The 24937-nt window shown below is 38.0% G+C and overlaps 1 protein-coding gene across 4 annotated transcripts in view; it reads right to left on the bottom strand.

Moving 5' to 3' along the window:
* Positions 1-24937, bottom strand: part of DLGAP2 (DLG associated protein 2) — a 453649-nt gene that overhangs the window by 40579 nt on the left and 388133 nt on the right. For all 4 annotated transcript variants that reach the window (XM_066547283.1, XM_066547286.1, XM_066547285.1 and 1 more), the window contains 2 exons: positions 13869-14016; positions 10984-11203 (listed from right to left, as the gene is read on the bottom strand). In XM_066547283.1, coding sequence (XP_066403380.1) covers positions 10984-11203; positions 13869-14016 — 368 coding nt within the window. The remainder of the gene's footprint in view (positions 1-10983; positions 11204-13868; positions 14017-24937) is intronic.

The raw sequence follows: 24937 nt of genomic DNA, 5'->3' as shown, positions 1-24937 counted from the left end.
TTCTTCCCTTTTCTCATTCAGGCCTCCATGATGAATCCTAGCCCATAAAGAGACCAGAGAGCTTCTCATTAGAGAGAGACTCTAGAGTCTGGGTATCTGTGAAAAGACCCTGTTTCTCCCTTTTGAGATTAAACAGTAAGAAACAATTATATATATATATATATATATATATATATATATATATATATATGATATAAAAATATCACAGTGATATTTTTATGAGATTTTTTTGAAAGACTGCTTACACCCAGATGATTTTTATCAGCACAGTTTATATGATGGGCTGCACTTTATTTAAACCTGAAATCATTGTCTGGGTAGTATACATCTATAACTTTGCAACCTTTTTTCCTGTTGGATCATTTTACACATCTTGTGATTAAGTAAACCTGGATATTTGTTACACCCTAAAGTCAGATGTTAATTGGTAGTCTCATGTTGGCATAGTCTGTGGGGGCAAAATGTTGCATTTATCCCGAGCCAGTATTTTAAGTAGGGTCTTTTAATAACAGTGAATTACATCAGAACTTCAAGACAGTTTTTGGGAACTATATGTGGGAATCCATCTCACCTCACATCAGTTGCTGATAAAAACCCAGTCATCCAGGTCCAAGATAGCTGTCCAATCACTTCTAGAATTACTGTGAGAAAAATAAGCAATTCTGGGGGCAATTCTTGCCCATTTTAGATGCTTATTTTACCAGGAAATGAATCATCCTATGCTTTTCTCTGCAACCATAAAGACAATCAAGGACAACCAGCTCAAATTAGGACAGCTAATTTTGACAGTTACCATGACTGGCAGTGTTCACTTGATTTAGTTGACATAGTGGTGGTCAGTCAAAGGTTGGACTTGATGACCTTGGAGGTTTTACCCAATCTTAATGGTTCTATGGTGCTGTGAAATGCCCAAAGGGGTGAGAAAAACTCCAGCCAAAAGCTCTGTTCCTGTGACACACTGGTTTGCACTGGGATATAACCTCTCCTGTCTTTTGTTACCAGCGTTCATTGGAAAGGTGGGAGCTTCATCTCCTCTGCTCCATATCCCTGGGAGCTGGATGGTGAAGCAAATCTGAGTGGAATTTCCCTGCAGTAGTGGCTGAAACCTAATTTCCTGCACCTTGATCCCTTCTGCTGAAGCTACTATATAGCAGCCAGTACCAGCTTCGCCCAAGGTATCTTTTTAACTCCAGACAGGCATGAAAAGCAAACCTTCTGTATTTCTGAAATTTTTAAAATTAAATTACCAATTTGAAGCAGTAGATTAGACCATGCTGTTAATCCCACTGAAAATGTTGATATTGAAGTCAGTGGAACCAGTCTCCAATTCATACCATCTCAGGATCTGGACCATTATATTAACATATTATCGGCACAGACCAGAATTGTGCTGCCTATATACAATTTTTAAAAAAGTTTTTCAAAAGAGCTCATCACTGAGACACCGCTGCCAAATAAATTACATATTAAAAAACTTTTTTTTTTTAAGCAGCACCTGTCTTTGACATCTCTCTGATAAACAGAATCTGTGCAGCACTTTAAAAAACTACTGAAATCATTAGTACGACACATAACCTCAATTAAAAATTATTTTGGTGAGGCAAAATTACTGGATGTGGTTTTTTTAAAAAAAAATAAATCTGTGTGTGCAATCGGTCAGCCGCGATATTCAGAGTAGATCCTTTTAGTTCTGTACATCTATCTGATTTTGTACAGGAAACTAACAATTAAGAGGAAATGTTACCACTAAATTTGCAAAAAGCTGGAGCCAATACAGTCTCCCTGGAGAAGAAATGTATAAAAGCAATTACTCTAATCAAATAATTCTGTGCACAAGATGTTACCTCCATATTGAGAAAACTTAGGTCTGTAGGCAGCTCCATGTTACATAAATGATAAATATGTTTTGACAGTGTAATTAATGTTAGTCTCAAAACAGAAATGCAAATCAAACAAGACATCAAGATCAAAAAGTGTAGGCCTTTGCTAAAATTAACAGAGATGTGGGCAACACAAACCTCATAGATTTCTGATGGACTGCTTACAAAGGGTTCTTATTTTAGATCAGTTAATTAGTAAGAAATTATAGCCTAACCAGTATCCTGTAGATGACATGGCAAAGTGCTGACAGCTGTACTGCTCTTCTAAACAGTTCCTATGTGCCTCCAAAATACTGAAGTTGCATTAGAAAACACCATCTCAGTTTTTCAATTACAGGAAGGAAAAATGTTCCTTTAACTATATTTCATTTCCAAAATACATGTGCAGCTTTTCAGGAATACAGATTGCATTTGTCACATTGTCAACACAGAAAGAGACAAAGAAAAGAAAGTTCCAAACACTGAGAATCACTCTTCTTGTGCTACTCTTTTCACATTGAAATTAAAAAAAAAAAAAGAAAACATTTTTCATTAAAATTTCTTCTTAAACTCCTATGTACCCTTCTCACTCAGTTAAATTAATTTCCATCAGCCTCCTAAACCCCCTCATGAATATATTATGTAGGCTTATAATTGGTTTTACTTTTCTATTTTCTAGTCTCTTTCTTACAGTAACTATGTGTCGCTTGTCATTTTATTCAATTTACAGTAAGGAATTTTAAGACAAGTAGGATGAGAAAAACAATTAGCTTACTTACCCTTAAGGAAATGTTGCATAATTTTATCACTATATTATGATAATCTGACATTAAGGAACATAAGTGATTACTAAATATTTTAAACAAATGCAATTTAGTACCTTTAAACAATTAATTTAATCCACAGAGATTACAAGTCTGGACACAAACTCAGAGAGCACTTTTTTGTCAAATCCAATAACCATTTTAACCAAGAAGCAGATGGAGTAAATATGAATGTCAAAACCAGTGTCAAAACCAGTTGAAACTAAAAAAGCTACTTGCAGGCTTCCGTCCCTGTATTTAGGTGTAGAAAATGATGCTGTTGTGTTTTATCTCTCAGATTTTAGGTTCTCTCAGTTATCCTTGTTTTCAGTGGGACCCAAGTTTAACCTTAGTTTTCATCCTATAATGCAATTTGAATAGGTTTAACTTTTGCCTTAGATTAATGGAAGTTAGCTAGCTATGCAATGCCATCATTGTAGACTATTTTAATAGACAACAGAGAGAAACAGTGATGTCCAGAGGACCACTTCTGTCATAGATGGTACAAGTTATAAAGAACATAGATATCCACTGGATATAATGGGGAATTAAAGTGATTGCCTTTGAAACATACATTTTAGATAAATGTATCACATGAGATGAACTTTTATGACTGAAATTTGTATAATTTCTTAGACTGGGGGAAGGAGACAGAGTGTGGAAATACATGTTTTTTCTGGACACAGAAATGTCCGAAAAGGTAAAGAAATGCATATAAAATTCATGACTCATTGATGTGTCCTTGATAGGCTGTTCTCATTCTCAGAAAGCCAAGTGATAGGTTCCTCACTTCAAGCTATCTTCCAGAACCCTGGGTGTCCCCTAGTTGCCCTTGAGGAGCAGCAGTGTGCTGTTGGGATTACTCTGGTATTTGTGGTTTCCAGTGGGTATATTTTAATGGACTATATACTGAGACTGAACCTTGGCCTTACAGCAAGCAAGACTTTGTCAAGACTAATCAAAATGCTGTTCATTGACAGTAAAACACCTCAGTGTAGGTTGAGGTTTGTTGATTCTGTGTTGGTGCACAATAGCATCCATACACTGTATTCAGTCTGAGTCAAACTCACCAAAACATAGGTACCAAAGCCTTCTTCCCAACAGTTTCTTGTCTAGAATGATGCAATTCTCGTCTAGGTCCTGTATGGAAGTCTCAAATGGTACCAGTCAATTGTCTCTGAACTAATCAGAGTTTGTTGTCATGGGAACTTAGACAACTAGATTGCACAAAAGCATCTATGTTTAGTTGACTTGACTTGGAGGTTAACCCAATGCAATTCAACTAACCTGTCTGGTCAAAGGCTAATTCTGTCAGGTTATGCCCTAGGAATGTCACCAATTTTGGTGTCTTTATTTTCTCTGATGGTCTGGAAAAAATCTTTTCCAGGATGTTTTGAGTATCAGGTTTATCAGTTGTCATTCTAGGATAGACCTGAGTCTGAATAAGTTTCCTGACGCAGAAATGGATCCAATGATGTTTGTATAGCTAGCACAGCCAGGAATGTAGTTCCAGTACACATATCATCATTATGGCTCCTGACACACACACATTCAACAAAACCCAGGACCGAACACATGCAGAGCTTCTGAAAAGAGTCCTTGGAGGTTATTTTTTTTTTCCCAGGAGGAGAAGCACAGGCAGAGTCCTTCCTTCTTTTTCACTGCAAGGAAGCACAATGAACTGGTGCTTCCAGGGTCACCAACCCTGTGTGCTTCCCTCAGCTGCACACACAAAGCCTCTGGCAACCTCAGGGTAAATAGCTGGGCTGAGATTTACATCTGCCACTGTCAGCTTCTAACACATCAGGAAGGTTTAAAACTGAGCAGTGAATCACCTTCCTTGCATGTTACATTTTTCTGATAAATTCTACTTCTTTTTTAACCATATAATACCATAAAGAAAACATAGCTTAGAAAACTCTTTGAACAGAACAGCTTTGAAGCCAAATTTTGCCAGGGGAGGCAGCATAGGTATCCTTTTTAATAAAAAAAGAAGCAGATGTCTGGCAAATCCAGTGGGTATGGAGGAATTTTGTCAAGCACAGAACAGCAGGAGCAAGAGAGAAACAATCATTACACATTTTTAAACTAACCATAGAGGGAAGGCAGTGACTTCATTTTTATCTTTGACTCTGAAGATAATCTGCACCAGGGAGAATGAAAATTATGAAAAGCTCCTGGCTACTGCTCCAACTGCTTTCATGCCTCATCAGCTTGAGGAGGCCAGGCAGCCCTGATTAGCACAGCCTTACTCCATCTCCAGGAATCCCAGAGTTGTGAACAGCTGTGACAGCTCCTTGGCCCTCTTGTCAAAGTCCTTGAACCAAAGTGTTTGTGTCACCTTCATCCTAGTGACTTTCTACCATGTAGAGCTGCTCTTGAACAGCAGTGTCAGCATAGCAGCAAAACTTCAATATGTAAAAAAAATTAAAGACTAATTATGCTCTCCAGATACACCCAGAGCAATGAAAATTATGTGTGTGTATTCAAGTGTAGAACTGGGTTCATCATTTGTTAGGATAAGATTTATTCTCACAGTGTAGGAACACAAGTCAGCACAGCATCAAAGGATTAACTCAGGATGCCCAAATGCTCCAAGAGATAGATGGTGTTTCCTGCAGAGAGTTAGAGTGTCAGATAATTCCATAGAGCCCCAACAGTAATTAAGGAAAGTCAACATACTAAATTATGATTGAGAACACAACCTTCTATATCTTATTTGAACTCAATGCTTTGTGTTTTTAAACATATCTGTTGTGGATTCCACTGCTAGCCATTACTTAGCAATGGATACCAGTAAAATCCTCTCAGACTGAGCATTTATTTCTATAGAAAGAACAGAAATTGTGGGGATGTTACTTCATGCATAAGTTTTCCCCCATTTGGCTGGGTTTTCCTAGCCATAGTGCATCAGATTTAGAAGGTCCAAACAGCCACCTGGATGAAGTATCTCATACTTGAGGAAATAAAAGAAAATCACACATCTGTTACTCATAAATGATTTTTGTTTTAAGAACCGAAGAGCTTTTTTCCCTCATTTTTTATATTTATATACATTTATAAAATTCCTTCTGAGTTTTTTCTTTCCCAAGCTCAACAGTCCCGACATTTATGTTTTCTCATGGGAGGGGTGTCATATGTATGTGATATGTGTCAAAGCACCATGGCTTTTCCCCACCTTTGGTATCCTCATATGTGGCAAAAAAACCTGACAAACCAGTAAAACCTTAAAACAATAACTAATGTTATTAGTGTTCAGATAGCAACCAGTGAATCAGTCCTTTTAGGGTTTGGAGGGGTAGCCATGCTATGGAACAGTACAATTTCTCTGTGAAATATCATATTCTCATCTGTTTATTTTTGTAAGTAATGATTATGCAATCAGTTCACTGACCATGAGAGTTTTGTGGCTAAATATCAAACATGGGCTGTAAAAATTCACCTTATGTAGCCCTTTATTTGAAAATGGAAAGCTGAAAATAGCTTGAAGTCTGGAGAAGGGAAACCTGCAATTCCTCAGGCATTCTGAGTAATTGTAGGAGTTCTAATTGAAAACTTCCTCATCCAATGTGACCTTGCTTGAATTAATTGGTTTTGGAATTAGTGCTGAATAGTTCCGTAAATGCAGAATTCTCTGAAGTTTACTCATTGCCAAGCAGAGTCCAGCTGACTGAAAAAGTAAAATGGCCCAAAGACAGTTTTCAAAAAGTAAAATGACCCAAAGTCACTTCATCTTCCTCAGGGAAGTCTTTAGCAGGCATGAGGTAGTTGATCTACCTACTATGAATCAGAAAAAGAGGTGCATGCACAACTGAGAGAATCATTCGGATTGGAAAAATCTGACAGATTGCATTATGCTACATTTTCTAGAAGAATTAAAAATTTTTATGAAGTATACTGGTAACTTAAGGCCAGTAACTCTGTTCCCTAAATCCAGCAATGCTTTATGCTAAATTTCTCTCAAGATTACCGCAAAATCCCTGAAGTGGGAGAAATTACTTTGGACTGACATTTAACATAGGAGAGAAATCCAGGATGCCTTTATGTACCCTGACCAAATCCCCATTGTGCTGAAGTCCATATATAGGTGGATTTTTTTATCATTAATCCATTCATTTATCAATAATCCAGTAAAAAAATACTGTTATAGCCAAAAAACCTGGGTTAGAGGAACATGTGGAGTAGTTTCAAGAAACTGAAAATTATCCTCTCTTTTATTCATCAGACTGAAAACCAAAGAACAGAGTCCACATAGTCTGTGCTTGTTGCTGGAGAAGGATCTCATGCATCTGATTGAGTCACATATTTAGTATTTCTGGCTAGCTGCTTCAATTTGAATATAAAAGCAGTATACACCGAGAAGCTATTCCACCTGATTAGTAAATATCCTGAGAAGTGGTCCAGAGGAATCCAGAGGAAATGTTTCTCTCAATAAAGATGAAAGTGTTTTATACATTTTATACAATGTATATAATGTCATCAGGAGAACATACGTGTTTCTCCAAATCTGAAGAGATGATAAATTGGTGTTCAAGTTGGCCAGAAGTGCAAGTACCAAGTTGCTTTCTCTCTCTCAGGGAAGGGATTTTAGCATGTTCTGCTTCACAAGAGACCATCCTAACTGCTGCCTCCATTACCATTGCAATTCAATGTTTCTGCATTCACAGTAAAACCAAACAAAAAAAAAAAACTGTGAGGAAACATCCTGAAATAATCTATACCATAAGGAGTGATTAACATGAAGGACTTTCTCTACATACAGAACTTGTAGCAAAAATAAGTTGACCTTCTCAGACCAAGAGGAAATAAAGGAGTGATTAATATCTTCCAGATGTCCTTGTTGGTTGTGTTTTCATAGTACAGTCTAGTGCTGTACCACAGTATCTGAACTACTTTTCAGTAAGGGAAGCCAGGTGTTGCAGGTGGGATAAGGTGTTACTGCTCCCAGCCTACTGCTCTCCATTTCCCAGCAGGACTCCACAGCCAGGGCTGGCTCTGGCTCAGCTGGAGGTGGCACAGCCCCAACACCTCCAGCAGCCTGTGCCTTCCCCAGCCCTGTGCCACACTCCCTGGGTGTCTGCTGAGCTGACAGTGGGATGATGGGCTTCAACAACAGGGAACCAGCCTGGTACTACCTGAGAAGTGACCCAGTTTTTATGAACTCTTCCTGAAAAGTGAAACATTGCTTGCAGGAGTAGCAGAGCTGTAAGTCAGTAGCACTTAGGATGACTGCTGCACTCAGTGACTTCCCATTCAGGAAATTACATGTTGTCTGTGATGGAGGAGCGAGGTGGGAGGCAGCAGCAGCTGGAGCTGCATTTTCTCAGCTGTGCATCTGACAGCTGTGACTGGATATGGTTCAGAGATGGAAAGCATATGCTGCCATTCAGGGCTTTTAACATCAAGTATCTTTTACTGTGTTCATTATCTCCTCACAAAATGAAACGTGACGGCTGGAAGTGCCCTAACCTCAATGAAAGAAGAGTCTCAGCAGGGCTCACACAGAGGCCAGGTCTAGCTTACCATAGGCCAGCAATGCTGGCTGTCTCCTTTGCACTGCCACTTGTCTCATTCATTTACACCTGGGGCAACAGGGAGTGCCCTAGGCCTTGTGACAATGTCCCTCAGAGGTGGACAAGACTGGTTCCACAAATAATTAAACGACATGGATCCATGCAGAAGTTATGTTTTCCTTAGTACCAATGTTTCTCTGTAAAGTTATATGCAGTTAAGAGGCCGATACTGGTAGTTCTTTTTCCATCTATTAGAAAATCCTATTAGCATAGTCCATTAATAATGTCCCACATAATATGCATTATAGTTGCAACCTCCTGAAAGTTGCAAATGCGTCTAGGAATATTTTAGGAAAATGCATGCTGTAAATATATATTCTATACTTTTGTAATTGAATTCATAGAGAATTTTAGTTTAGGTTTACATTTTTAGTTACAAGAATTAATTTTTAGCTAAGCCTATGTGCTATGAATAAATTGCTTTATGACAATGATAAGGGGCAGTCATGACCTATATAACTAAAATTGAATGGAATAATTAAATTGGAATGACTGTTAATTTTCTAAAAAACTCCTTTAGTTTCTTTTCCAAAAAGAATTTGTTACATCAGAAGCAAAAAAGAACTTAATGTAATTTTCCTAAGAAATAAAAGACTGAATTGGAAATAAAAAGCCGATGTGAAAGTCTGATCTTACTGACATTTATTTGAATGTCAAATATCTGCCAACACCACCAACACCATTTTCACATTCCAGGCAATGGCTTCTTTTACAATTTTCAAAAAGGGATGAAGAAGTAAGATTTTTGTAAAAATTATAGTAAGAATAAGAAATGCAGTATCTCCCTCCAAAGTGACAAGGACTGAAAAGAGAAAAATGGAAGTATTACACCTAGGATTTTAAAAACAAGAACTTACTTGGGAACTGAAATTTCCCTTAAAAGTGAATCTCATAATCCTTACTCTTCTTTTATACCAGATAATTATTTCTGATTTGCATATTTACCTTAGATAGAAACTGTTGACAAATTTGCTCAGTGGCACAGAGATGACATTTTAATTACAGAATCACAGTCAGAACTGTATACAGTCCATAAGACTTGAAATAATTTTGGAACAGGAAAACATCTCAAGTCATCTTTTTTCCCCAGATTGTCAATACCACCTTACCACAAAAAATAAGAAGGATTACATTGTGGGCAAGAAAATCTATCTGATGAATCATTTCTGAGGTGAGGGAGAAGTTAGGACTGAAATGAAGGATAAAATTTTCAAAACCACAGTATTTAACCAGCAGAATACTAATCAATGCATAACCTTTCTCATAAGCATGAATACATTGTGATGCAAACACACTTACTACCTAATCTTGTATTTTCTCAAATATATTTTATTATTCAGCTTTTTCACTCTGAGGAAAATAAAATAGGTTCTTTTCAGTGAGAATTTTGGGCTTATGGAGAATATAAACTCAAGACAGTTTAGGTAAAAATCAGCCCACTTCGTAACCAAGGTAATTCTGAAAATATTCCAATTCAGTACTTGGAGCAGATTCCAAAATAAGCATCTGTTTGTGTCTCTTGCCATGGACGGTGTCTTCATAATGATCACACAATAATATATGATAAAGATGAAAATTAGTCTCTGGGGTACCAATAAGATCTCATTTTATATCATGATAGCATCTCTATTAATCAAAGAACAGAAACATCCCTAGAGGGGGCACTGTAACCAACAATTTCTAGCTTTACACAAAGTTTTACATAACAATTAAAATACTATGCTTCAGATAAAATAACATTTTATGCTACTTCTGGAATGCAAATGTATATTATTCAACCATGGCTTCCTTTCTAAGCTCCCACTGTTCTGTTATACAACAGATGTATCAAGTAAATAATTTAAAAAGTATTTTTATATGATACATTTTGAACTCATTTTTACCTTTTGTAGATGGGTAGCCTGCACTACAGCTTAATAGTATGTGGCAAGAACAATATCTTAATTAGGAACTGGCATTAACATATTTGGAAACCTAGAAGCGAATTTGGATCAGTTTACAAAGAATACATACTTCCTATAGATTTCATTTTAATTATTGAATGGTTCTCTGTGCAATCTTTTCTCTACCAATATATGCTAAAATTCTAAAATGGGTAAAGCTATTGTCTTTGCTAAGCAACTAATAAAAAAAAGAAAGTTGCCAGAAGAATGTTAAAAGATCTTAACAATGACTGTTATAACAATGAATGCTAAGGGATAATGAGTAACAGCAGATGTGTGAAGCTTGCCAAAATGTTTACAATTCAGTGAACTGGTACAATTGGTTACACCTTCCCTAAAAGTAAGTAATTACCTTTTACATTAACTGCCTTTGAGTATTTGAACCAAATATTTTTAATCTTACTTCTCTTTTTTTTTTGGTACTTTATCAAGTTAAATTAAAATTAGCACAACTAATCTCATTTAGAAGATCAATTACTTGATAGATAAACCACATAAATTTCTAACAATATTGAGATTATATCATTTGCACTTGCATTTTTATATGTGCACGTAGATAACTGCACGTATGTGAAATGGAGGTCAAAAATCCAGGTCCATTACATTATGCACTCAGGATTCTTCCCAGAAAGAGCTTATTCCAAGATGTAGCCACAATAGTACAGTATTAAAAACATAAGAATATTGGTATCAAACATTACTTCTACACAGCAAAAATGCTTCTAGTGCCAAACCTCCCTTGAGAAAACAAGCTGATACATTTTTACATGCAGAGCAGTGAAAGGGTCAGGGGAGACTTGCTTACCTGTGGTTGACCTGATGGTTGAGGTGATGTTGGAGGATGTCAGCGCAGGGATACATTCATCATCTTGGGAATAGCCTGCCTGAATGGCACGCAAGTAACTGTGGCTTCTTGTTCGGAAACATCCAGGGAGGTCAAGGGCATCCATTGCCTGAGCTTCAACTTCACTAAACACTGATTCACACACCGATTCAAATTGCCCATTAACCTCTGCTTCACTCATCTGAATAAACAACAACAAGGCATTTGATTTTTGACTTGCTTTTTTGTGATCATCACGGCCTCAACATCTCAAATGGACACCTGTACATTGATGAAGAACTGTTTTAGCAAATAGTTAAAATGTAGTAATCCCTTCTGATCACATTCACATTGTTCAACTTAGATCAGCTGTTTACACATCTCTCTTAAATGCATCACACATGCCATACATTGATGTTCCACTCAATATCTTTTGGCATAGTTGAGACGGGACCCAAGCCAAACTCACTTCCTGGTTAACTGGGTTAGCCATTCACTTCCATGGAAGAGCCTTTTCTTCAGCAGCATTATATAAAATCTGACACTTCTGCCAGCAGGAGTGCTGTGGAACCCTGCCAGGCAGAGCAGCCCAGCTGTGCCTGCTGGACCCTCCAACATCCCCTTGGGGTATTTCAGCAGCAGCCTCCAGCTCCCTGCAGTGCTTAGGCAGGACCCAGCATCTACCTGCTAGCCCTGCCTTGCAGGCTGGGCATGATCCAACACTGTGCCTTTTTTAGAGGCAATTTTCATGATAAACAGGGCTTAGGCAGAGTGGCCAGGCTTGGGGAACCTATCAGTAGAAAACCATATGTTGCTGTTTTGAAGATTAGTGCCTTAATTCTACCTACAGTGTTTTTCAAATCTTCATTGAAGGCAGCCCTAACTACCTGTAAATGTACCTGAATAACTAAATATTATTTTTATCCAAAATCAGATAGGAAGTTTACATGAACAGATAATTGCATGACTTTCTGAAAATAATTATTTTCTGAAAAGTGAGTGCTAGAAATCAGAATCAGTATGAATAATTTTACAAGTTAAATTTATGGCATCACTAAATGGCGCATCCGGTTGATATTAATTTTCCTATACAGCTGCTAAGTGCTCCTAGTGCTTTATTCATTATGGAAAGAGAGTCCCATCAAATGTTTCAAATGTTTTAGGGTTTTGGTTAAGTAAATGGAAATTTTATAGAGATGTTCTGATGATTATGAATAACTGATAATTTTGTGTAAGACATTTTAGCTACTGAAAATCTTCTGAAAAGAACTAAATTACTCTTCATAAAATTTGCTTTTAATAAAGTTAAGTAGATCAATGCAATTTCAAAGAGATAAAAAAATCTTTCTCTGAACTAGTTTGCAATATTGTTGATCAGGAAATATATGGTAATTCAGTCCATAAACTCAGTAACTCTTAGCCACTTATTTTAAACTAAGGTTATTGACAATAGAACATTAAAAGTTTTCAATCTGAAATTAAAAATATATACCGTGGAATTCAGCATTCTTCTTGAGTCTACCCTTTGTCAGGTGTGAAAAAGAAAGGATCTCACAACAAAAAAGCATAAAAAAATCTCACAAATTATACAAACTGCTATTATGTAGATGGAACAAGAGGAGGATGGTGTCATGGAAAAAGAACAGGAAAGAGCAAAGGTCCAGAACTTGATATTTTAATACATTTGCTTGGGGTAATAGCTATTAAATGCATTTCTTAATGGTCTGGAAACAGCTGGACTGTGAGGTAGGTATTTTGTGGCTAGCACAAAGTTGCACAGGTTAGTGAACACTGAAAAAGCAAGGAACTATATCCAGCAGGTTTAGTTAATCTGGCCAATTGAGCAATCTACCTGCAAATGAAATCTATTGTGGACACTTTCCAGGTAATGCACACTGAAATGAAGAATTTTAACCACTACTGAAACCAATTAATTATCATGGACAGCTCAGTGAATATCTCTATTCACAGACATGGTCAAAGAAGCAGAAGATTTTAGACTAGTTCTATGTGGGAACATTGTCAGGTGGCAGCTTACAGCATTTGCTTTGAAAGCAGGATTTAATACACATAAAATTTTCTCAAAAGCAGAGTACAATAAAAAGACAAAGAAAGCAATAAACAGCGTAAGAAAAAACAAGGCATCAGAATCATGGGAACAGTTTTCACAAGGGAGTTTCCTTGTGAAAAAAATAGTGAAAGGTTTGGAAAATGACTGTTTCTAATTCTAATGTGTGCTACATAACATTAAATTTGGAATTACCTCACACAAATTAAGGAATATGACTGAAGGGCGTTACTCAGGTTAGCCCCTCCCAGCTCTCTACAGTCAGTGGAGACTGACAAGCATTTCCAGGGGGCTCTCAGCCCACTCAGATGTTCACTGTCCTGGAAGAAACTCTTTTATTCTTTCACCCAAGAAAAGTGAGGGATTTGATTTAGGATGAAACACTCCTCCTTTGGAGCATAAATTTTTTCAATCTATATCTTAATCTGGCAACCCACATTTACTGAAATCAGAGCAGGTATTTTCAGATGATGAGTATTGTAGGAGTGTACTCCTCATGCTCAGTCTGATTCTTCTTAACATTTAAATATTTAATATGGACTGAAAATAAAACCACCAGTATTTATATTTGTAATGAAAAATAAATGGAAACTATAATGTTTGATAGTGTTTCTTTGCCTGTAGCATTCAGTATTCATGAAATTTTGAGTTACATTCCTCAGAACTGAATTACTTCCACAATTCACATCCTCAGTTTGATATTGATTAAAAAATTGCAAAAACCCTAAAACCATCCACTAGTTAAGACTCTCATATCTGCAGTTAACCTATAAGAAAAATTATAACAAGAATTTCCCACCTGACTAACACAGCTGGCCTGACTGAGCGTGCTCACTGCTCTCATATAGCTCTGATTCCTTGAGCGAAACTTTGGGGAATTGTAGTTTGCAGAGGGATCCAGGTTGTGACCCCCAGGCACGTCACTTGCAGTTTGAAGGTAGCTCTGACTACAAAGGAGAAAGGAAGAAAAAAAGGAAAGGGTGTAAAACTACAGATGGTATCAATTAGGACACTGAAGGCAGTAATTTGTATGAGACACACAAACCCACTCCCCTGGGTCCAAATCTTACTTTATAAAGCATCATAGATCTGTTGTAGCCAAATGTCTTAGCACAAGCAGAAAATCTGTCTGTGGCTCTGCTGCCTAGATGGTATGAAATTTTAAGTCTTTGCTCTATTTAAACATCATCAATCCTCCTGGCTATTAATGTTGAATGTTACTAAAATACAAGGTCTAGGTCAACAGGAACAAAAAACACAGCTAAAGCACAGGCCAAAGTAACTAAAAATCTTTTTTCGTAGATAAAAATCTGTTACTTGTAATCTGGTTTTCATCAGGGTTTTAAGCATCAAGAGCCCTTTTATCTTCAAAGAATTGATATAGTTTTACAAAAGATTAAAATATTCCATGTTCAGCTAAAAAAATAAATTAATAAGGTGCTCAGAGCAACTGCATGAAGCTCTAGAAATTGTTTTATTACAACACATTTCCCATTTTGCATGACTGGGACCATAACATCACAGTGAGCCCTCTTCAGTATGCTTTCACACAAAGAGTATGCTAGTCTCCATGTTTTGTTTTAAATGTATTGATAACATTCCAGAAAAATACATAAAACTGAGGAAAGTGCAGTACTTTGCCTTGAATACAAAAAATTAAACTCTGGTACACCAGAGTTCTCAGAACCTTTGTAAATCAGATTTTAGAACTTTCCCCAGCACATCAGTGCAGAAATGAACTAATGTCCCAGATGATATTTGTTTTCATACAGAAAATAGGCAGCTTTTACATTTATTCCTTAAAGGTAGCTTGAACAAAAACAGTTTCTGGGAAGGTAGATTTGTGCCAGTTGAATGCCTCATATTGGCCATACAGTTACTTCATGCTGAGCTGGCAGAGTTGGTCTGTGCCATGTGCCTGGGCTGCTGGAAATTTCCCTGTGAAGGGTGAAATTTCCGCTCTGGAAGAACCAGATCACTCAGCGAGTGAGAAAGCCACAGGTTCAACTCCTGCTGCAAGATGAAGCACAAACCAGAGTTTTCTTTCTGAAACCATATTTATCAAACATGGAGCATGACCACAGGCTGGTGCTTTAGGAAGACCTCAGCCTTCCTCATGGAGTGTTTGGATGCAATCCCTGAGGAGCACTCTGGGAGGAATCTCAAACAATTTATCATGGCTTTGCCTAGAAAAGCAGAGTATTGAGATCCATCTCTCTGTGTGGCCATGTCCTTTGATGTCTGATGTGTGATGATCCAGTATTCCCTCACACCACCAACTGCAAGAGCAGATGGGATTTAGAGACCCTTATACTTGGGAGGTCTGTTCTCAGGCATTTCCATGTGTTCTTCCATCTCAGGGTCAACATAGACATAGCCCTGCTTCCTCAGTGCATCTGCCTTAGATCCACAGAATCATTTACTTTGGAAAAGGCCCCTGAGATCATTGAATCCAGCTGCTAACTGAATGCTGCCAAGTCCACCGCTAAACCTTGTCCCCAAGTATCACACCTACATGTCCTTTCAATGCCCCCAGGGATGTTGACTCAGCCATTTCCCTGGGCATCCTGTTCCAATGCCTGATAATAATTTCAATGAAGAAATTTTTCCTAATAAATTTGCTGGAGCATATCCAAAGAAGAGTAACAGAGCTGGTGAAGCAAAAAAAGGATGCATTTTGTTTTCATCTTTGTTCAAGGGAGACATTCTTTCAAAATCCCAAGAAATTTCCCTGGAGAAAAAACCAATTCATTTCTTCCTGTCTACTCCTTTCCTTCTGTAACCTCATGCCAGAGATAAACTATGTGGAAACTATGCTATAACTGCTAAAACCAGAATGAAAATGTATGAGATTATTGCAGGTGTTTGCTCAGAGGTTAATTAAGTCATTACAGTCAAAGTGATTCTATGATTAAGATAACAGGCTGCTGGTGGGTCTAATTTGGTTCCAGATGATAAAAACAAGAACATTTTTTGTTCCCATAGGTATGAAGACAAATATAATAGATTAGGTGAAGTGGTGTAAAGCCTCACTATCCACATTTAGTTGCTGGATATAACTAAACTGCCTTTCTTCTATAGATAGGCTGATGATTGACAGCTTCTCTGCGTCATTCTGATTTTTATATATGCTTTACTTACCCATGGAATCACAGAATGGCTCATGTTGGAAGGGACCTTGAAGACCATGTAGTTCCAAACCCCTGCCAAGGGCAAGGACATCTGCCACTAGACCACATTGCTCAGAGCCCCATCCAGCCTGGCCCTGAGCACATCCAGGGATGGGGCATCCACAGCTTCTCTGGGCAACCTGAGCCACGGCCTCACCACCCTCACAGTCAAGAATTTCTTCCTAAGATTTAACCTAAATCTCTAAGTTCAAAAGTGGTCACCCCTTGTCCTATCACTACCTGCCCAGGCACAAGGGCCCATTTAGGTACTGGAAGGTTGCAAAGGAGCCTTCTCTTCTCCTGGCTGAACATTCCCAGATCTGTCAGCCTGCCTTCACAGGAGAGGTGCTCCAGCCCTCTGATCATCTTTTGGCCCCCTGTGGACCTGATCTAAGGGCTCCACATCTTTCTTGTGCTGAGGACTCCTGACCTGGACATATTACTCCAGATGGGGTCTCATGAGAGACTTTTAATCTGTCTGGTATTGCCAATAAACTCTTTGATGTTGTTATGTTAGTATTTTTCAAAACACGATGTTGTTATGTTAGTATTTTTTCAAAACAAATAAGTCCCTCCTGGATGTTCTGCTTGCCAGCATCAGGTGGCAAAATCTAAATTCTGAGTTCATAAACAGTTTGTTAAAGATATGTTTGCGATTTCATTAAAACATGGGCTACATTAAGAAAAGATAGAAGGAATTAAATTAAATTAGGAATTACTGCATGAAATACTCAAAATTAATTAACTGAAACCTGATTCTAATTACTATCCCCTTCTAAATAATGATTTAAAACCTAGTATTTAATTAATCACATTCTGGTTCCTTGTTAGGTATTTCTATCACTAAATACCATCAACAATTTTTACAGCAATAATTTCTTATGAAAAGAAGCCCAGTATTCCATAGTACTTCTAAGCAGCTGAGTTTTGATGAATGAGTGTGGATATTACCTGATAGTTAAATGATTTTTCATTTATCAGAGGAGATTAATTGATTCATGGAACTGAAGGAAAGTAAAAGAAATATTACATATAAAGGCTATAAAAGCCCATAAAAGCATTTTTACACTCATTTGAGTAACACTTTGAAATTTTCCTGATAAATAGAAATTATTAGTTTTTATTTCTAAGATATAATCTCAGAGTTATTGTCTAGCATAATTATGTCAATGATGGTGAAAATTATGACCTTCCTATAAACATGATCCAGGAAGTGAAATACCAGTTACATGGGGAAGTTGCTCTCAAATGATCTGTTACCCAAGGAAATCTCATGCTTGTCAACAGTGCTAGAAAACACAGTCAACACCTGGCCTTAGTAAATGCTGACTTTTTAATGACATCCACTCCATCTATAAGCTTAGGAATAAAATTCTTGCCCTTCATTTCCAGAGCATCAAAGTTATTTTGCTTTGAAAAAAAAATTATTTTCTTTTATGTTCTGTAGCAGCATAGATGATCTTATATCTCAGCTGATCACTGCAGAAGGGCAAGGCAAGCATGTGCAAATGAGATGTTTTAACAGATCATCTTCAGGACCACTAAAAAAGTATTCATAGTAACATCAAAGAGGTGGCTCTAAAAATCAGCACTATGGAGAAGGAGGAATAGGGTGAGACTAACAGGAAAAATTAAATTAGTATGTCTGCTCTCTTCCCACTTGCTTTTCTGAATAGACTAGATTTTAGAAAGAGATGTCCTTTAAAAGCTTTTCTGCCCCCAAGGGTTACTTTCCATTTTCCATTGGCTTCCGAAGAAGTTCATGGCAGCCAGGCAGAGGTCTTAAATTTAATGAGAAATATCTTATCTGAAAGAAAGGCTCAAAGCCTAAAGAAATTTTGGGGAAAAAAGCACTTCCATGTAATGGCCTTACAGCTGTTGAGAACCTCTGCTCCAAAAGTGAAGGACTCCCAGTGAAGGTAGCTAAATTTGCAATAGCACATTCAGCACTCAGCAGATTGCCTGAGTGTGTTCAGGGAGGAAAAATACTGTATTATAACCAGATAAAGTGAGCTATAGCATGACATGTTTATCTGGGACAGTATAACTGATAGCATAGCTGGGATAGCCTGTTACCCTGGCACAGAGTGAATGGCAGTGAGGTTAGGCTGCAAAAAAATAAAAAAATAGATCAAGAATAAGGGAAGAGATGGTAGTCCAAAAGCAGTCTTAAGCAGTTTGTAAGAGTCTTGCTTACAGTCTCCATTTTCTTGAATTTCTCTAAACTCCAAAAACTCAGGCTTCTGTATCCAAACCTCACATGTCCTGATGCTCCTACCTGAAAGCTGCCTCTTCCTCCATGCTCAGAACTCATGCCAGAACCCCCAAGGACAGGTCTTTTTCATTCTTGACCCACCCAGATCCTAATCTTTACTGTTTCCTCTTTAAGTCCTAGCTAACAGTTTCCTGTTCAAGATGTTCTAAAACACCCCCCAGAAGTCATCATTGGGCCACTTATCCTTCTGTCCTCTGCAGATTACAAGAGTACCCCTAACACCTCTATTTGTCATCAAAGTCCTGCTCAACCTGCTGAGGCCACCTAATCCCATCCCCTCACTTAGGAGACTGCCACTAACCCAAAACCTCCTCGACTTCTTGTGCAAACTAACTGTTCTTGCCCACACTTCATCAAGAGTAAAGTTTAAGAGCAGAATGGGGGAAAATAATTGCAGGAAAACATCTGTTACTTTAACCTTACCACAAGTAACAAGATGTGCTAAAAAAACCCCAAACCCAAAGAAACTAAAAAGGATGACTTTTTAAAAGTCCTTTGATTCCAACCCCCCAATTTAAATTTGTGCTTTTCCTTATCTTCTAGTCAACCTTAACAGGACATATATCAAAAATGTAGAAAGAAATTTAAGTTTTCTTGTACTGCAATCAAAAAGCACTACATAAGGTTTATGAAGAGATTTCAGAAGATGGAAAAGGATGTCTACATCTCCTTATCTTTTCCCAACTTAGGCCTTTCTAACAGAAGACTTGGAAAACCATGAGCTATTTAGAATATGTTTTAATGAAAGGAATATTAATGCAAGCTAATCCAATAGCTGCAATAACACATTAACTAATGATAAGGGAAGGGCATTAACTAATGATAACAGAAAGACTTATTTCCTCATCTCCAGCAATCTAATACTTAGCCTTCTGTTTCCTTTTATATTAATGGTGTATTTGTTAAAGGAGTAGGATACTTTATAAATAAGAGACAGCTAACATTATTTAGGTTTTTTTCTCTGAATTCCATTGTTTTATATACTTTTGGAAAGTTTATGGAAAGTTCATGGAAAGTTTATAGTGTCTGAAGTAGCAGGGTGACTTCACATATGGCATTGGGGGATTGGAGGCATTCCCACTGCGGTGTGTGCCACAGCACCTCACACCACTCAGTCAAAATCTTTCACTTTGGGTAGCACTCAGCCCATCCTTTGTTGCCACTGAGATCAGATGCTGATGAACACCCAGAATGGTTTGGGGCATGTCTCCTGAAGTCTCTTGGCACTGCTGCATGATGAGTATTGCTGTGAGCTGGATTTACAGTACACAGTGCTGCACCAGGACTTACACAAACACTGCATGTTTTGCAGCAGATGAATTGTTTTGTTGTTTGGTGAAAAGGTATGTATGGTAACAATACTGTTTTACTTTTAGGACAGCTTGAAATGCCAGAATTACAAAATGGCACAGTTTAACGTCTTATAGCTAGTCCAGGGTCAAAACAACACAAAAAAATCACAAAATCACAGCATCGAGTAGGTTGGAAAAAGCCTCTGAGATCATCAAGTTCACCCTATGACTTAACACCACCTTGTCAACTAGATCACAGAACCGAGTGCCATGTCCAGTCTTTCCTCAAACACCTCCAGGGACAGGGACTCCACCACCTCCCTCAGCAGCCCATTCCAATGCCCAATCACCCTTTCTGTGAAGAATTTCTTCCTAATGCCCAATGTAAACCTCCCCTTGTGCAGCTTAAGACTGTGTCCTCTTGTCCTGTCACTTGCTGCCTGCAAGAAGAGCCTGACCCCTGCCTGGATACAATCTCCTTTCAGGCAGCTGTAGAGAGTGATAAGGTCTCCTCTGAGCCTCCTCTTCTCCAGGCTAAACAACACCAGCTCCCCCAGCAGCTCCTCACAGGACTGATGTTCCAGACCCTTCATCAGTCTTGTTGCCCTTGTTTGGACATGTTCCAGCACCTCAATGTCCTTCTTGAAAAGAGGGGCCCAAAACTGGATACAGGAATTAATGTGTCATCACCAGTGCCAATGTGGTTTAACCCACTACAGCCGAGTACAGAGTAGAAGCTAGAAGCCCCCTTCTTCCTAAATATTCTAATTCATGAGCAGAAATACTTGACAGCCAAGACAGCCCCAGGGGAAAAATGGACTATATAACTCCTGAGAAAGGGATCTCTCAGTCACACTGGTTTCCTTTTGTATTTTACTGTCTGCATTTTCTAATAAGTGATTGACATCACATACTTTATCCTAAACCTTATACCACTGTATAAAACAGTATGATTGTGATGCCAGCAATACACTTGCCAAGGTCATTCCTTGATCTACTCACATTCAATATAGTGATCACTCCCCAGAGTACCTCTTCTCTGTCAAATGTTCAGTCACCAGTGCACCCTGGGTCAAGGAGGCACTGAAAATGAATTAATGTTTTCTGAGGCCTCTAAAAGTTGTAGCAAGAAGGTCACCTTCTGACTCTGAATGGGTTTATCAGGTTTGTTCAGGGAGCATCCAATATAAAGAAAATCCATGTTCCATCAAATTAATTTTTGGAATTGCCATATTCTAAAATCATACCTTTTTATTTTCATGATCATGCCTGCATTCGTGCAAAACTGTGAGAGTGAATGGGAACATTAAAGAAAGCACAATCACTTCTGTTCAAATCAGTATATGCAATTCAGAAGTATCTTTCTGGGACAAAAAGATAAAATTTGTAAAAGAATTCATCTTGGGTGCCTAAAAGGGAGGTGCATTAGAATTATCAAAGTAGCAGCAGTTATCAAAACCTATTTTATTGAGAGATTTGCATTTCAATGGATATTCATTTCTCTATCTGGACCTATCTTAACTATGTCTTCCTAGATACATGAAATAACTCATTGACCAGAATCTAATGATTATAGCTTAGGCAGCAGTGCCATTGTGTAGCAGCTGCGAGTCACCCTGCATCTCCATGGAGCCCTGCTGGAGTCAATGGAGCTCTGCAAAGGCACCCAGATGTGCCTGCATGCAGCCCATTGGAGAACTCAGAGTGGTGACATTAACTCTGATTCTCCCTTTCAAATAGCACATTTAGTGTGGCTCTTTGGAAAACCAAAAGTGCACATAAATCTCATAAATTCATCTGTAGCAAAGAATTCCTTTTCTAATATTTGCAGTCTGAAGCTTCTCTTTGATCAGTGGTAGATATGAGAATTTGGGCCAAATGAAATAGTTTAGGTGCCTAGATAGTTCATCATTGACCCATACCTTTTGAAAAGTGTGCCTGAAAGATATTGAATATTATTACAGGAATATGTTAGGAAAGACGTGGAGACTGCTGTTTCTACCCTTATGAAATGCCTACTAATCACTCACTGGTAGAAGTGAACTCTTACTGTCAGTAAGTGTTTAGGGATTTGGTACAACATAAACCAGAAGAGAATGAGAGGAAATCATCAGAATCATTAAACAGTCTGGTGGTTTGATCACTCCTTGCAAAGATAGAGAGGATGCAGGCTCAACCAAGCCTGTATTCCAAATCACTCAAAATGTTCCTGTAATAAAAAAAGTAGGCTACAAGAAATCTAAACTCTAAACTTTCAAAAAGGTGACAGATTTACACATATAGCTAATCTATAGCTAATCCTAAAAGTCTTGTCCCCATATAATAGCAGCAACAAGCTGGTCAGCATCAACAAAATTCAGGCAAATGCTATGGCAAAAACTCAAAGGGCATTTACAGCATCATGTAGCAGTTCAGTAGATGGGTCTATGGATCTAAGCAGAACTCAAATATTGGATATGTGTTCCTAAATCTATTTGTGGAATTGAAATATTCATTAATTTCCTCAGGAAGCTATCTCACTTTTTCTTTTTGCTTTTTGCTGCATATACATGTACACATGCAAAAAGACTAATGTGGTAGAATAAATGTAGACTATGGCCTATCAGGACTCATTAAAGCATCTGAACATGAGCTTAATTTAAGCATACATGTAAGTCCATTAAAACCAGTAGATCTAAAGAAAATAAATGATCTTCATGCTGAACTTGAAGACAAGTTTTAGATATTAATGAGACTGGAATTTCTGGAGAAACAATTGAGTAGAATTGGGAAAAGAATTGTGTGTGTATATATATATATATATATATACACATACCCACACACACAAAATTTCTGTTTTTTTTAACCAAAAGAATCTTAATTTTCAAATCCTTGCCTGAATAAGTGTTTCTGTACACATCCTTTATAGTCCTATTTCGTTTTTATTGAAAACTAAACAAATGGGAAAACCAGCTTTTGATCCTTTTCAAAGAAAAGTAAAACTCACAAATTTGTTGGAAGCAGAAAGAAATAGGCACCAAAAAACAGAAGCATATTTTCCCTTGGTTGTCACTATTTGTGCTTGTTATATTGACCTGAATCTTACTGCATTTTCACCACAATCCATCATGTAATTGCATTTTTCTGAGAAAATCCTGCTTTATTCCTGAAAAGACTCTGGACTTTGTGTAGTGCCTTAGGATTCCCCTTCCATCCCTAATCCAGGGTAATACATTTCAGCCCTACAACATAAAGCTGGTATTTACTAAAATGAGATAGGACATCTGGGCTCAGTGACTCCCTGTGTTTCACACTATGCTACTTCTCAGAGAACAAGATGCCTAACACTGCTTAAGAGCATTTGCTATTATTCTGCAAAGGAAGAAAAGATGGGGATCTCTTTTGACCCCACAAAAGATGTTTCCTAGGTAGCCAGATGACTGTCTGCCCTTCATCAGCATTCCCTCTTAACCCTGCAGCCTAATCTAACCCAGATCTTACTGACTGCAGCAGAGTATCACCATGCCAGTGGCCCTCTGATTACATTATTAGTTGATAAGGCTTTGTAATTAGCCCTCAAACTCTCCTCAGTAAATCTCCAATTTCACCCCTCAGAGACTCTGAGTAGATGCTACTGCACTATAGGGCCTCAGAAAGCTACTAATGAAGTGTGAAATGATGCTTTTTAGAGTCAGAAGATTGAGGGGAAAAAAACCCCAAAGATAAATAAAAAGCATATAAAAGATGAGGGTTCCTTTTCTAGTGATTTTCCTCATCTCTTCTATTACAAATATTTCTCAGGAGTGGCTTCAAAACCATTCCTAATTTAAAATGTAGAAGCTCTAATGGTAAATTGAAGTTTACCTTAAAAATTAAAAAAGGCTTGGATCGCTGGTGCACAGCAATGGATAATGTTGAAAGAGGACACTAATTTCTCTAGAAAGGAAGGTGTGCTTTGACTCTCAATCTGTGACATTTTTGCAGCACACCCACTCCCCCACATGTGCACACTTACCCACAGCATTTTCTGTGTACATTTGCCAAGGGGTGTGTCTTAGGAGCAAAACCCACAAATTTGTTTGGCACTAAAGAATAGTGGAGTCTGCACTGTCATGGGCAGAGATGGATGAAAACCCACAGGGCTGGTCTTATGCATTGCTTCCAAACTTCTCTTTTGGCTTTTTGGCTTTCACTTTCTAATGTTCTAAGCATGTTATGGTTACCACAAATGGTTGCAAACGGAAAGAATTTTTTTTTTAAATGGAGATTTTTCCATGTGTCTTAGAGGAGTCTGTGCTATTCCATGATTCCTGCTGAGCCAGGGGGTCTGGCAGCTAAGTGCTGTCAGATCTGGTTGAGGTTTAATCTCCTTGCTGTCTGCTTTGGCAACATTTTTGTTGCCATAATAAAGTCTGCAGAACAGAATGTGGACATGCCTTGGATAACAGTCCAGATAAGCATTAAGTTAGTGTGGCTGTGGATAGATGCAATCTCTCACTCTGGAAAGAGGGAGAGCAGTGAAAGATCATTCTTTTGCTCTGGTTTACTATGAGCCCAGAAAACACGTCAGCCATTTCAGGTTTTAGATATATTAACTTACAATACTGAATGAAGTGTTTTGTGTTGAGTGCTGATTCACCAGGCTGTGAGTAAGAGTGGCTGAAATATGGACATGCATCATGCTCTTCAGGTGTGCTATGGGTGTAAACAACCCACAAAACAAAGATGGTAAACACCTGAGGGAGGCACAGATGCTCTCTCTCTGTGAGTGTGATTCATAATTTAAGATACTCATTCCATACAGTGGCCAAAATCTGGCAGAGTATCAAGAGAAAAACTTAATCTCAGGTTGTCAAGACAACTTGAAGTATCACTGGTATTGTACTGTTGTAGTTTGCCAAATAATTTGTACTATGGCAGATTCCCTTCCTCATTGAAACACTACATTTTTGTACTCCCTCTGTGCTCACACGTCTTTCTGCCTGCCCACCCATCAGCTTAAGGTGTCTGGACTACCAGAAACAGAAAAGTCTACCATTAGAGGTTTACAAAACAAAAGTACACATCGCTGTCACTGAATTTATTTTACTGTAGCTTAACCTATTTAATTTTCATCGTTTCCTGTGAGTCACTTCAGAGCATAATGGAAAAC

The sequence above is a fragment of the Molothrus aeneus genome, chromosome 3, assembly GCF_037042795.1.
Source record: "Molothrus aeneus isolate 106 chromosome 3, BPBGC_Maene_1.0, whole genome shotgun sequence".
NCBI lineage: Eukaryota > Metazoa > Chordata > Aves > Passeriformes > Icteridae > Molothrus > Molothrus aeneus.
This window is presented reverse-complemented; position numbering and strand designations above follow the sequence as displayed.